General features: G+C 37.7%; 1 protein-coding gene across 5 annotated transcripts in view; it reads right to left on the reverse strand.

Annotated features, from left to right (window-relative positions):
• itprid2 (ITPR interacting domain containing 2) overlaps positions 1 to 14,499 on the reverse strand; it is a 141,893-nt gene that overhangs the window by 25,939 nt on the left and 101,455 nt on the right. For all 5 annotated transcript variants that reach the window (XM_048534652.2, XM_048534653.2, XM_048534651.2 and 2 more), the window contains exons 10-11: positions 12,350 to 12,434; positions 237 to 322 (exon numbers count right to left, since the gene is read on the reverse strand). In XM_048534652.2, coding sequence (XP_048390609.2) covers positions 237 to 322; positions 12,350 to 12,434 — 171 coding nt within the window. The remainder of the gene's footprint in view (positions 1 to 236; positions 323 to 12,349; positions 12,435 to 14,499) is intronic.

Genomic DNA, 14,499 nt, shown 5'->3' on the forward strand with positions numbered 1-14,499 from the left:
TCCTCCTTTCAAGATTATCAAAGGTTATGTCTGCAGTTTTCCCTCTATTCACTAACACTTTTTTGCTTCACTGTCCCCTCCAAAAAGTCATAACATTTGAGAGGGGGCCGATAGCCTGTTTCTAAGCTCTACTGCCTGTCATTTGTACTCTCCTGAAAAAATAACACCTAAAATGTAACTATTAAGAAGTAATAATTTGAGTATAATTTTCTTTCTTTAAAGTAAAAATATAATACCTGGCACTGTCCAGTCATGTCAGAGGATGGATCTTCTGCAAAGCCGCTGCTATCAGAATGGGAGCTGCTGGTCCTTGTAAAATGTTCTGAAAAGCACAGCAGACCTTGTTAAATCTGAATCCAAATTAACATAAACATGCAGGCAAAGCATGAGCTAGAAATGGAAATGGTGCCCTTCGAATTAATAATCTTAGAATGGAATGCATCGCACAAAAGTAAAGTCAAACTAGTTTGAACCAGCAAAACAAAGTTGTATTGACTATTCTATCATCGTTCCTGGTATGATTAGCATATTCATACTGTAAGCTTCAATTCACAACTTGATGTTTTTTTTACAAAGTTAATAAAACTCCCAGTTGACAACTTGAAAATCTCCCATTTATTCTTGACATAGATAACATTTATATAGATTCCTCAGTCTCAAGGCAAGCCAAATGAAACAAAAGCTATTTCTTCTTTGATCAATGCACACTTCATTACAGTATTATAGTGATTAGTATTTCTTTTGATCCTAATATGTAACCTATTTCCTATGTTGCTTCTTGTTCCAAGAAGCTTGGTATCTTTTGATCTTTTGTATTTTCTCATCCCCTCAGCAACTTTTAGTGCTATCAAACCAAAAATCATGGCTGAATAGATTACTTTCATTCCTGAGGAGACTCATCTAGAGCTTTTTCGCTCTTTTAGCAGAGCACAGATGGGAAAATCTTGCCTCCAAACTCCATACTTGAGCTAGTCTTTCTCTTGGCGCTCCTCTAACCTTTAATCTCTCATTTATTAAAGAGGGACAAGTTTAGATATGCTGTTCAACATCTACTATGATTTTCTCTTTCTCCTCATGAATATACTCCTTGCACTGAAATGCAGCTTGCTCAACTGGGAATTCTGCACATAAGGACTAGACAATGTGCTCACAAGTTATTCTATCTTCTACAGCAATGACAGCCACGCTTGATTTATCTTCATCCGACATCAGTGCAAGCACAGATTCAGTGGGTGACATTGAAAAATTATCGGAAGCAGTAATCCTAGACAAATTTCTTCTTCCTAACCCGAGGCACTAAGATTGATTTAGCATGCTACCAGCATCCTAACCAGACCAGCTAACTTATAAAAGATAGAGTGAACTTGGGACTTGTTCGGCTTAACTATGCATACCTCTAATCAACTGGGTCATCCAAAGAGGGGCTAAACTTTGGTACAAATGAACTCTCAACTTTGCCAGAATTAACAATTGAGAAACTAAAAAAGGACAATTGATATGCAGTCGTTACATGTTTTCATGTTATGTTACCAAATGAAGATCGGTGTATTCCTTCAAATAAAATAATTCATAAAATCACAGAGAAACAGAATCTTAAAACAATTATTTACCATCATTTGAAAAGCACTGATAATCACAGCACTAACTAGATTTTATCTTAATGACAGCATATGTTGATTGCATTGTAAATTATCATCATCTAACAGGCATCTATAAAGCAATTTATATTAACTGTTACTTAGGGCAATAGCAATTTTAAAATATTGGGCAAATAATCATGTTTTCTGATCAAAGTGCAGAGAGGTGTTATCTGATTAGTTACAATCACACAGAATGGAAGGAAACCTGTCAATTATCAACTAGGTTGCAAAATCAAAATCAACTCCATGCAGCTCCAAGTTTACTTTACCGCAAACAAAAAAAAACATCGTGCTGTAAGTACTGGCCCCATCTGTTAGTTTCTACGCATCAAACAAGTCACTTTCAGCATATGTCTAACAGCTCTTCTGTCAACGATACATCAGTAGATCTTGTACACTTTCAGAAAAAGGAATCAGCAACAATTACACTGGAACCATTTGATGAGCCTAATTAGAAAATTTGCAACTTTCATTCTTCAACTGTTCTTAAGAAGACTTGGTTATGCAAAAGGTTTATTCAGGAAAAAAAAGCGATTACTAAATACATGTTGTGATCAAGGCTTTATTGAAATAAACATATGAAATAACAATCTAGAAAGTCTCTGTCACTGCATCAGTTTTACAAGATAAGACCAGTGCCTAAACATCCAATTTGGCAGGTAACATATAGTCACATTAGTAAAGGCTTTGGTATAGGGATGTGGAGCTGAAGGCTGAAACAGGTATCAGGGACTTTGCATATGGAATAGGTATTTTAACACCTGTTTATGGGCCTCTTCTGAAAATTCATTTGCAACTAATGGCAGCATCTGCAAATGCTTCTGTTATTACTGCCAGGTACTTGGTAGCCAAATCAGTCATCCTCAAAGAAACTCTGGAGGCTTCTTCCAGAAAGGAAAACTTGAAAGAAACATTAAATCAATGCCTCACTGCTAGTTAGTACAGCGATTTGAACAGGGTCAGCCAAGTGGATCTCATAGAATATGAAATCCCTGACTGGTGCTGTTAACCTGGTCCAGAGAATCCTGGCTGACAGATATGAATAGAAGTGTCAGAGGTTTCAGCTGACTCTGTTGGAGATGGAGAGTCCTTGACACTGATCCACGTGTAAATAAAAGGTGACTTGGTGACGGGATACCGGCCTCTGTAGAGTTACTTTAGGCACCACTTCCTATATTCCTGGTTGCCTTGCTGGACTCTACTTGCAACTTCAACTGATATCTGTGTTGGAGAATGTTAATGCTTCTCAAGACTGTCAAACTTTGCAGTGACTGGGAGCTGCACTACACTGGTAATAAACAAATGAGACCCAACAAACCAACTTCCTGCAGTCCTGACACTGATCTCATTACATACAGACCTTTTGCTTAACACCAAGATCATAACTTAACTCGCTTCAACTCTATTTTTGGACTCAAATGTTTTGGTTGCAAATTTTTACAACAGAAAAAAAACTCTTAAAACTGAAACCCCCTTTATTTTTAAAACATAGAAACAAATTCTGTTTTCACTGCAGCATGTGTATATTATGAGACTTCATAAAAAGTGACTACATGCTGCAAGTGCAGTTCATTACATATAAACAGTAGGAAATAAACATCTGACATGGGCTGATTCACAGCGTACGCATCCTTGCATGGGGTTTGCCTGACATAATCTAAAGTCAACATGGATCTGATGTGGAACATGAGATGTTCTTAGTACACAAGGAATGCACAAATCAATGAAACAAACAAAGGCTAACCAGTAATTGCAGAACATCAAGCCAACCTGAGATCTGAAAACATCACTTCCTTGACGCGCAACGATAATACAGACTTTAGTGTACTTAGACAATCACACTTTTACAGCTCCTGGTCAATTTGTGATTTCCTGCTGTTTAAGTTACAGGGGGCAAACGACAAGCTAGGGCTATTGGCTGTTTAGAGATAAGGGAAATGGCACATTCAATCCTGGACATAAAATCCCTTCTAAATGAGAAAAATACAAGTTTTTTGCTCATACAGACTTCAACATCCCACTGTAAAAATTTCTGGCTATAGCACATCAGCAATCTAGGCACTATCTATGCTCAAAAACTCATTTGTATAATCATAAATGTAAAAGTCTTTCATGAATCAGATTCTTCAGAACTTATTTTTTTCACCTTTACTCCTTTTTGTTTTCTGCATTAAATATATAAACAAACATTTTAAGTTTAATGACCATTTTGTACATGCAGATAAAAAGGTGTTTACCTCAAAAAACATTTTTAATGACAATAATTAACATGATTGATGAGATAAAATAAAAATGACTAACAAATGAAACATAACTATACATTAGCTTCAATAGGGTGTGTGATCAACAGACAATAGACGATAGGTGCAGGAGTAGGCCATTCGGCCCTTCGAGCCAGCACCACCATTCATTACGATCATGGCTGATCATCCACAAATCAGTATCCTGTTCCTGCCTTATCCCCATAACCCTTGATTCCACTATCTTTAAGAGCTCTATCCATTTCTTTCTTGAAAGTATCCAGAAGGTTGGACTTCACTGCCTTCTGGAGCTTGATGTGGGAGATTTCAACATGCGGGTAGACTGGGAGAATCAGGATGGTACTGGACCCCAAGAAAGGGAGTTTGTAGAGTGCCTCCAAGATGGATTCGTAGAACAGCTTGTGCTGGAGCCTACCAGGGAGGGGGAAATTCTGGGTCTGCTGTTGTGCAACGAACAGGATTTGATCAGGGACCTCAAAGTATAGGAGCCATTAGGAGGTAGTGACCATAATATGATAAGTTTTAATCTGCAGTTTGAGAGGGAGAAGGGAGAATCGGAAATGTCAGAACTGGGTCAGTTTCAGTAAATAAACACTTTGCTGATATTCATTCAATCACTTTTTTAAAAAAGGTGCATATTTGGGCAGCACGGTGGCTCAGTAGTTAGCACTGCTTCCTCACAGCGCCAGGGACCTGGGCTCAATCCCACCCTCGGGTGATTGTCTTAATGGAGTTTGCACATTCTCCCTGTGTCTGCGTGGGTTTCCTCCAGGTGCTCCAGATTTCTCCCACAGACCAAAGATGTGCTGAGTAGGTGGACTGGCCATGCTAAATTGTCCATAGTGTCCAAGGATGTTTAGGTTAGGTGGGTTAGACATGGGGAAATGCAGGGGTAGGGGAATGACTGAGGGTAGGATGCTCTTCAGAGCGGTGGTGTGGCCTTATTGGGCCAAATGACCTGTTTCCACACTGTAGGGATTCTACGATTACCGTTGCAGCTATATATAAACCTTGGTTTTAAGAACGTCCTCAGAGGCACCGTATTGTGTAATTAATGCAAACTCACTATGCTGATTAATTCAATCTATTTCTGTGGCCAGATTCCAAAGAGATATTTCTTAAAACAAGGTGAAAGGTTGTAGAAAAGAGGGAAATCAAATTTTGCTTGGTAATGTCCAAGAAATGCCTTGATATTAAAGGCACCATATAAACACAAGTTGTTGTTAATCTTTTTCAAATATTCACAGAAGAGATTGCACTCTGCTATGTGAGCTGGATATATGCAGGAAAGGGAAAAGGCCACTCAGTTCCTACAGCCTATTTCACCATTTAATTAGATCATGATTGAAAGAGGGCCTTGTGATGCATTGGTAGCGTCCCTGTCTTTGATTTAATTGCCATTGCCCTGAGGTAGCTGTAACACTACATTCTGCATTCTGTTCTCTCACCCTGAAATACTTATGTGTCTGGTTAGCATGCAAAACAATACTTTTCGCTGTATTTCAGTATGTGCGACAATAATAAATTAAAATCAAATCATAACACGTCTAAGCAGACTGTTTAAAAAGCTCTCAACTCTATTGCCTGCCTGTTTTTCCACGATCCCTTAATGTACCTACCTAATAAAGCTCTTTCGATTTCACCCTTGAAAATTCCAATGACACCAATATTCACAAGCATTTAAAGGGATCAAATTCCAGATTTCAAAACTTTGTGCGGAAAAAGTACTCCCGGATTTCACTTTTGAATGACCAAATATTAATTTGAGGATTATGCCCCTTGTTTTGGGTTCTAACACCAGAGGAATTAGGTTCTAAATTCAATTCACATTTTTAGGCTTAATAGACACAATCCACCTTAATAATGGGTGATTACGGTAGCCTCGCTATCACTCAGCTGGTGAGAGAATCAATGCAGTAAGGATTTCATTGACTGGTGACTCCTAGTGGAAAATGTACACATGAGCATCGTGTGAGAGCAATTACTTGGGCTGACACTGCTCGAGATAGAATAAGTCTTTGTTTATATTTGCACGTACATAAGGTTGTATGAGGATGTTCAGGGCCCATATAAATACGTTTCGTCATCAGTCCAGGTTTCAGATATGGACAGTAGAAAGATAGGTTGCAGATCAATAAATTTTATTTAAATTAATAGAAATTAGGCGATCATTGATTGGAAAGCTGTCGAACAAGGGAGGAAAAACTAGGAAATTAAGCATTACTCTGAACCGATAACTCCATAACAAAAGTTTGGTGTCCAACAGCTTAGATCACTTAAAATTTCTTTGAAGGATTCAGACAGCACAGAAATTGCCTATGTCAAAGAGTATAAGTATGGAAATCCTCACAAGTTTACAAGTTGATATAATATAAGAGGGAGTTGGCATGTATCAAAATCAGACATACACTTGCCATAAACATCAATAATCACAAAAAAATTTTAAATGCATTTTATTTCTGAAAATCTCTATTTTAAAATCCCTGAAGCACTTTTATATATTTTTCCCCAAAATTCAGTTTAAAAATAAAGTTAGTCAGTTCAATGTTTGGAGGCAGATACAAAATGAAAATTACATTTAAAATAAATTGCTTTCATAGTTTGAAGTATTTTCAATATTTTAATCATTTCTACACAAGCTCTGCCTTTTCTCACCAACTGTAACTACCACAGTGCTGGGCAATTCTTTGCTTTCATCAAGTGGTGGCAGTATCCACAAGGCTATTGAGGTTATGAGAACATGCTTTTGATAAGGTTTGGTAAACTTTGCAACAAGTGGTGTAGGTAGCATTACAACTTCTAGTTTAGATAAATTTAACATGCAAGGTTTCAGAATGAATTAATATATGCTGCATTAACAATATTATTGAAAATTTGGAAAAATTTACTAAGTTCTTACCTGACAACTTTTGCAGCTACTTTAATTTTTTGCATCTAGTCTATTATACTGCTAAATTAGATCATTAATTAAGCAATAATTAAGGTAGAAGCAACATGACATATCAAATAATGCAGAAGCAAAATAACGTGGATACACAGAACTCTTGCACAATTAACCCAGAGAAAATAATTGGTTACAAGTTAAAATGAAATCCTGAGGTAGAATTACTTAAGAACCAGATACTTTTCACTTAAAACTATAAAAGTGTAACTTTATATGCCATTATAGATGGAGATTTGTTTTCATCACTTAAAATTTTTCACAACAAAGCAATAAGGAACTAATAATTGAGGTTTTTTTTTAAAATGGGAGCAGCTAAATGGTGGAGGATTAAGTAAAAATGCTCATTTGAATTAATAACTGCTGTTTCAAATCTTCTTTATCTGCAACTGGTCCTAATACGCATGAACTCCTTATGTACTGAAACTTGAGTTTCATAGAATCCTCTTTAGTGTGGAAATGGGCCCTTTGGCCCAACAATTCCACACTGACCCTCACAGCATCCCACCCAGACTCATCCGCCTATAACCCACCTAACCTGCACATCCCTGAACACTATGGCAATTTAGCATGACCAATCCACCTAGTCTGCATATCTTTGGACTGTGGGAGGAAACTGGAGCACCCAGAGCAAACCCACGCAGACATGGGGTGAATGTGAATACTCCACACAGACAGTCGCCTGAGGGTGGAATCGAACCTGGGGTCCTGGTGCTGTGAGGCTGCAGTGCTAACCACTGAGCCATCGTGCTACCCTAACTTATTTTGAATTAAAGCTTTAAAGCAACATCTTTTGAGAACTCATCCTCCTCCAGAAAAATAAGGTCACACATGTTGAAGAACTATCCTAAAGTAAATGAATTACAACAAAAGACCACTCAAATCCCGCGAAGGTAACTGCTGTTGGATGACGCAATGTTCTAGGGTAAGAAAACATCAGCCTGTAAAAAATTACTGGCAGATTGCAGTAGATATAGAATTTCATTGCAATTATCAGATCATTTCTGAAAAGGTTTAAACAATGATGTCACTAAACAAGAAAACCTTTGTATTAATGTTAACAAACTTCAAGGTTACACAACATACTGAAAGGTGTTATCATTGCTGACAACGGATATCGAAAACATCCATTTATGGCAAAGTTACGATTCAATTTCTGGTGTCATTAATTTAATTCTTATCAAAGGTTCTTGAGAAGAACAGGAAACATATTCTCACTTTCGGCCTCTAGCAGGAGTGAAACGTAACAATACTTAATGTAGTACCAGACACTGCTTATCAAAATCATGTGGCACTCCATGTGACCCTGACAAATATGAAACTTTACCTTCTCACATTTATGCTGATGACACCCAGCTCAACCTAATCAACACCCTTCACAATTCCTTCCACTGCTGCTAAAACTACCAAACTGCTTACCTAATATCAAGCACTAAATATTGGGAAGAACAAAAGCCACTGTTTTCAGTCACTGGTGCAAACTCTGTTCCCTATTTTCACCTCTACAATAATGCCCGACTTCCCCCCACTCCCAGATTATCTCCTTTGGAAACCCTCCCGCATACGTCAATACCTCTAGATGCAACTAATCTAATGCACTCTCGGCCTGTAGACCCCATGCTAACCTTGGTGACCTTGAGGCTATCCAACATTCTGTTATGAGAGCCTTAACCTCTAGCAAGTCTATTCCTCTAAAATGTGCTTGCTGACCTACATTTACACCCGTTTAAGCAACATCTTGATTCTGAACATTCTCCTTCTTGATTGCAAATCCTGCCATGGCTTCACCCATCCCTCCCTCTGTAATCTCCTCCAGTCTACAAGCCTGCCCAACATACAGAATCTTCTAACTCTGTCCTGTTGCCCATCGCCAATTTTCATTGGTTCACCTCAAATGGCTATGCCTCAGCTCCCTATAGCTCACACTCTGGAATAGCCCACTTACTACTACAATCCAACATCCAGCTCATTCTTCTCTTTGAAACCACTCCTAAAACCTACCTTTCTGCAAATTTTTTTGTCATCTAACCCAAAACCTTGTGATGGGCTTGGTCCCATACTTTGATAGCATTTCTGTGATGGGCCTTGAAAAATTTTGACATATTCAAAAGGAGCTAGGTAAACAGCAGTTAGGATAATGTCCCAGCAGTGTTGAATTACAAAGCTAAGATGTTGGACTTATTTCATATAAGCTTGGTTGGTTCATCTTTGGATTGCCAACTGAAGTAGTGCTTTGACCAAATGGATCATAATTTGCTATTAAATTTAAGGTGTGTAAATTACTCACCGTTATTCATGCACAAATGATACAACAATTTCAGGTGAGGGGATGATATATAGTTAAATACACAAATCCAAAATTAAAAACCAAAATAACTGCAGCTGCTGTAAATCAGAAACAAAAAGAAAGTTGCTGGAAAAGCTCAGCAGGTCTGGCAGCAGCTGTGGAGGAGAAAACAGAGTTAATGTTTCAGGTCCGGTGCCACTTTCTCAGAACTTCCTCAGTTCTGAGGAAGGGTCACCGGACCCAAAACGTTAACTCTGTTTTCTCCTCCACAGATGCTGCCAGACCTGCTGAGCTTTTCCAGCAACTTTCTTTTTGTTTAAAGCCAAAATTGTTTGTCAGAAGTGTTGTTCCTATCAGTTTCACACAAAAAAAATCTTGCTGCATAGTGCAACATTGAAGTCCATTGGGTGCTATGACGTTGTTGTACTTTTGTGGCTAAACTCACCGGAGAAAAGAAGTCTTGTCCCCTTCAGCCCAATTATCTTATTAACAACAACAATGTTGAGCTACAAACACCTATAATGTAATATAACATTGCACGGCACTTCACTGGAGCATTATAAAGCAAAATTTGGTATTGAGTCATGTAAAGTGACATTAGGTCAGATCTCCAAAAGTTTGGCCAAAGCGTTCAGTGTTAAAGAACCTCTTAAAGAGGAAAGTGAGATAGATGGGCTCAGGGAGGAAACTCCCAAGGCTGGAGCTGAAGGCATAGCCACCAATGATGGAAGAATTAAAAATGGAGATATTCAATAGGCCAGAATTGGACACGCGTCTTGGAGGCTTGAGAAGCTGGAGAAGAATTACAGGTAAGAAAAGTGGGTAGAGGCTTCTGAAAATAAGAAAAAATAATCTCAACTATTCCTTTCTGATTTTTAGTCCTCTCTCTTCCTTTCCCTTCCTGTATCTGACTTGGTATTGAATTTACTAATACCGATTTACACTTCTTCCCACTCTATATATTGTTAGTTTAACAATCCTTCAATTTGGTTATTTACGGGCATTTAGTAAATTGCTTGCATTGTCGCAGGTGACTAGTTGCCCTCACAGATATACACATGCACCTTCAGCAACAAACATTGACAGAGCGTTTGGTTTCAGTTTCCGAATAGTTAAGCTTCAGATTGCTGTTGAATGCCAGTGGGTACCATCAGTGATTATTAATGCTGTTAAAGTTCCTTCAAAGTTTCTTCCAAGCTATGCATTAATGTAAAAGTTCCTGAACAACCTGCAGAAAAGTCAGTTGTTTAAAAGGTACTGCACACATATAGCTGAACAAAAACATTTAAAGGGCTCATTCATTCAAATAAATCAGTCATACATTACAAAAAAATTTAGAAGTTACCAGGTAGTTGCTGAGAAATGGTGAAACAAATAGTATGGCAATGCAGTGAAGGACATTTGATTATATTGCAAGAATACAACATTTTTTAAAAAATGTATAAATGTGCTGTAGACAGATGTAGTAATAACCTGCTAAAGAGACTGGATGCTTTCTTGAAAGTGGAAAGATTACAGGATTATATGGCAGGATAATGGGTCGAAGTGAGTAGACATTTTACTAGTGTTAGCACAGGCACTGCGGTGACCCATGTATAAAAGGATAAAAAGGTACACATCAAGGATCGGGATCAGAATATGTATATTATACGTATGCAGTCTATATAGCTGGCGTCACAAACCTAAACTGCAAATACGTAATTCCTGTGGTACCAACCACAAAATGGTGTAAATCTATCATAACATCCCCACTGATGAGACAAAAATATAAAAAGGTACAAAAGTTAGTGAGGTATTGATCTAAATAGTAAATTAATCTACAGATGAAGAAGTAGATCCTCAGCATCTGCAGGAATTGGTTTTTATTATGGAGGCTTTGAGTAATCTCGACAACTGTGTATCAATACAAAACAGAATGACAGAAGAATGGTTTCCTTTTGTATTGATTTTCAAAGCATTGCAGTTGTCACAAGTCAAATCCCTAATAGATTAGTGGCGGAGTTAAAACTTATTTTGATGCAGGTGAAGTCTTCAAAAATCAGGCAAATTTTCTGATTTTCTAAAGCAAATTTGTTACTCCTTTTTTCTCAGCATTACTCCAACTAAGAAATGGGCTGAATTAAAGTTAAAGAATCCTTTCATATAAACTAAATAACTTGGTGATTTTCTTTCAATTACTTCAAACTATTCTGGGGCAAACATTTCCACTAAATCTGTTCAAATTACAACCTTAATGCACACAACTTCTCACTTGAGTGCCATTGCTCATTTACATAAACAAAATCAGTCAGTACTGATGTCCAAATACCAGGAAGGGTGCTTCACATTCAGGGCAGAAATTTAATAAACTGCAATTTTTATCTGCATCAGCAGCTATACAATTCAGCACAAACCTGCTTTTTTTTCTGTTTCCACTGAATCAAAACCAATTCAATTACAGCACACTAGAAAGTACCGTTAAAAGCCATAGCTCTCTACGCTGAAAAAGAAGCTGCATAGTATAGTTCGACTCACGAGATAATTCTGCACAACCTGATACCATGTAAGCAAAATAACAACATTATTAATTTCAAGGGAGGACAAGTACTGTGCATGTAAATAAGCAAATTTATTCAACACATTATAATTGGGTCAATTCAGACTAACTGCTCGATGACTACCATGTTCAGAATAATGAAAGGAAAACAGAAATCTGCCAAAACACTTTTCCTCCATAAGACAAAGTTGACAGAACACAATTAAAACACATCGTATTCTCTGCATTTGGTTTACTACTAGATGCTGAATTCAGGAAAAAAAACACTTGCCCACTTTCTAGATTTAAAGACCCAAGAGATATTGAGTAAGCTAATAATCTATTACGTAATGGTCATATTTTAATGTTAAAAGATTAAAGAAGATAAAGTTTCTCTAACTATCAAATGCAGTAGTGGAAGTATATGCCCATGTGAATCCCAATGTTTCTCAAATTCAGAAGCAGATAAACACAAGTCCAAAATATTGCACAAGTTGGAAATTGCAAAAAATATTTCAATTAAGTTAAAACAATGCAAATTTACTTTGGTATCTTAAAATCAAACCACTTTGTTATTACAATGATCCTTGTACCACGGAATGGGATGTACTCTTAATATTTGAATGTTACAGTCAAAACAAACGTAATTTTTAAAATTAAATCTAGAAAATTACAATGCTTTTAAATCTTTCAAGTGTTACTTACTTTTACTGGCTGCTGAAACTCTGTCGTGTAGAGCATGACTTCTAGTTGCTGGAATACTTGTCCCTTCACCTTCATTGCTTTGAACCTGTTCAATAAAATTGTAAGCTAGTTGCCACCATATACATATAAAGTGAGAAATCATTTTGAAGCAAAGCAAAAAACACCACCTTAAGAGGACATCTCATTTACTGCTGCTTGTTGAATCCGTCATCATGTTTGCAAGTTGTCCTAAAGAGGTAACTGTTTACAAGTCATGAATTCTAAACAAAAAATATCTAAAAATTGACATTTCTAAAGTACCTTTACTATTACAAATTACAAAGCAACTATAGTAACCAAGTTGTTACTTTTACTGGATTGGTGATCTAGAAACTCGTACAAATTCCAATATAGCAGTTGGGGAATTTAAACCCAGCTAGCTAATCTGGGGGAGAAAAAATGTTGCATCACTCCTGGTGACCATAAAGCCAGGAGACTGTTGTGAAAGCCTATCTGCTTCACCAATATCTTTACTGGGTCCAGTCTATATGGGACCATAGACCTGCTGCAATGTAGCTGAATCCAAACTGTTCCCTAAAAATAGCCTAACAAGCAAATGAGTTGCAAGGAACGGCTGTGAAAAACAGAGTAATAATCCTGGTTGAATTACCCAACTACCTGTTGAAATACACCCTGCCTATTCAATTATGCAAAGTTCTCTTCCCTAAGGTCTGTGGACATGCAAAAGTAGGAAATCTGTCCTACAGGCTCATTAAGCAACAGCCTGGCAACCATACTCTCAGGATCATTATTTGCAGCTTTATGTACACTCAGTATTAACTCTGAACCTATGAAATTGAATAGTATAATGACCAAGATGAGCAGCAAAAACTACAGCAATCCCTGTGCTGCTGAATTAGTACCCCTGCACATTGAAAAGTATTTGAAAAAAAGCAACCTTCAATGTGCATCACCAAGAGTGGCTTCATTGCAACATTAAGTGGAATTAATTGGAATGAATCACAGGCTAATTATTTTATAGCACCTCGACTGACTGAGCTGGTTAGTCAATAAATGTTAGACCGTGCCTCCGGGCGGGAGTTGAGAAAACCAAGACATCAAAAACACCCTACTGAATTTCACCCTCACTGATCTGTGTCTCTTTGGTCTGTAACAGTACTAATAGAATAGTTATCACAGCAATCAGATGATTTACCCAATTGTGTCTTTGCTGGCTCTCTACAAGAGGAAAAAAAATTAAAAGTGGCCTTTTCCCTTTAATCTTGTCCAAGTCCATTTGAAACTCATGACTGAATCTGCCTCCAACACACACTCAGCAGTGTATCCCTGATCCTAACTACTCATTGTATACAATTTTTTTTAAAAAATGAAGTCAGTGTTGGTTCTTTTGCCATTTGTCTTAGATCCATATCCTCCATGTGCTGCCATTGGAAACGGTTTCTTTCTATCTACTGTTGAGACACCACATTATTTTGGAGACCTGTACAAAATTTTCTGCAACCCTCTCTTCTCCAAGGGAGCAGCAGGAGCTCCTCCAATTTATCCATGTAAATGAAACCCCTCATGCTGAGGGCCATTGTTATAGATCTATTCTGCACCCACTCCAAAGTGTTCACATTCTTCTGAAAGTAACGTGTCAAGTGCCATATCCAATACTTCAGTCGAGGCTGATGCAATGTTTAGAGAAGTTTTAGCATAAATTTTTACTCTGTGGATGGAATTTAAGAAGAGTACAGCTGTCGGCATCAGGACCAAAGCAGACACGGCCTCATGTTCACATTTGGGAGTACTATTGCATGCAAACTGTAAGTACATGCAGCATGTAGTCACACAGTAGAGAAGGACAGGGCATGTCCTCTGACACTATCAGCTGATTCAATTCCAGGCTTGTGCAGGCTATAAAAGCAAGCAACCAGTCTCGACAGCAGGAAGAGCTGTCAGCAAGATCTTCTATCTTTGAGATTCACAGGCTTCATTCCCCCAGACAGCTTTCATAAACTAACGCCCACCATTCTCCCTATTCATCTACTATATATCCTTTAACGCCAGCGAGACCACAGGAGGAGTAATTATCCTTCAATGTCCTAATACCTTGTGAAGTGAAAGACATGGAGATGGTGAGTGAGATTTGGGCACTTTACAGACAAGCA

The sequence above is a fragment of the Stegostoma tigrinum genome, chromosome 7 (genome assembly GCF_030684315.1).
Source record: "Stegostoma tigrinum isolate sSteTig4 chromosome 7, sSteTig4.hap1, whole genome shotgun sequence".
NCBI lineage: Eukaryota > Metazoa > Chordata > Chondrichthyes > Orectolobiformes > Stegostomatidae > Stegostoma > Stegostoma tigrinum.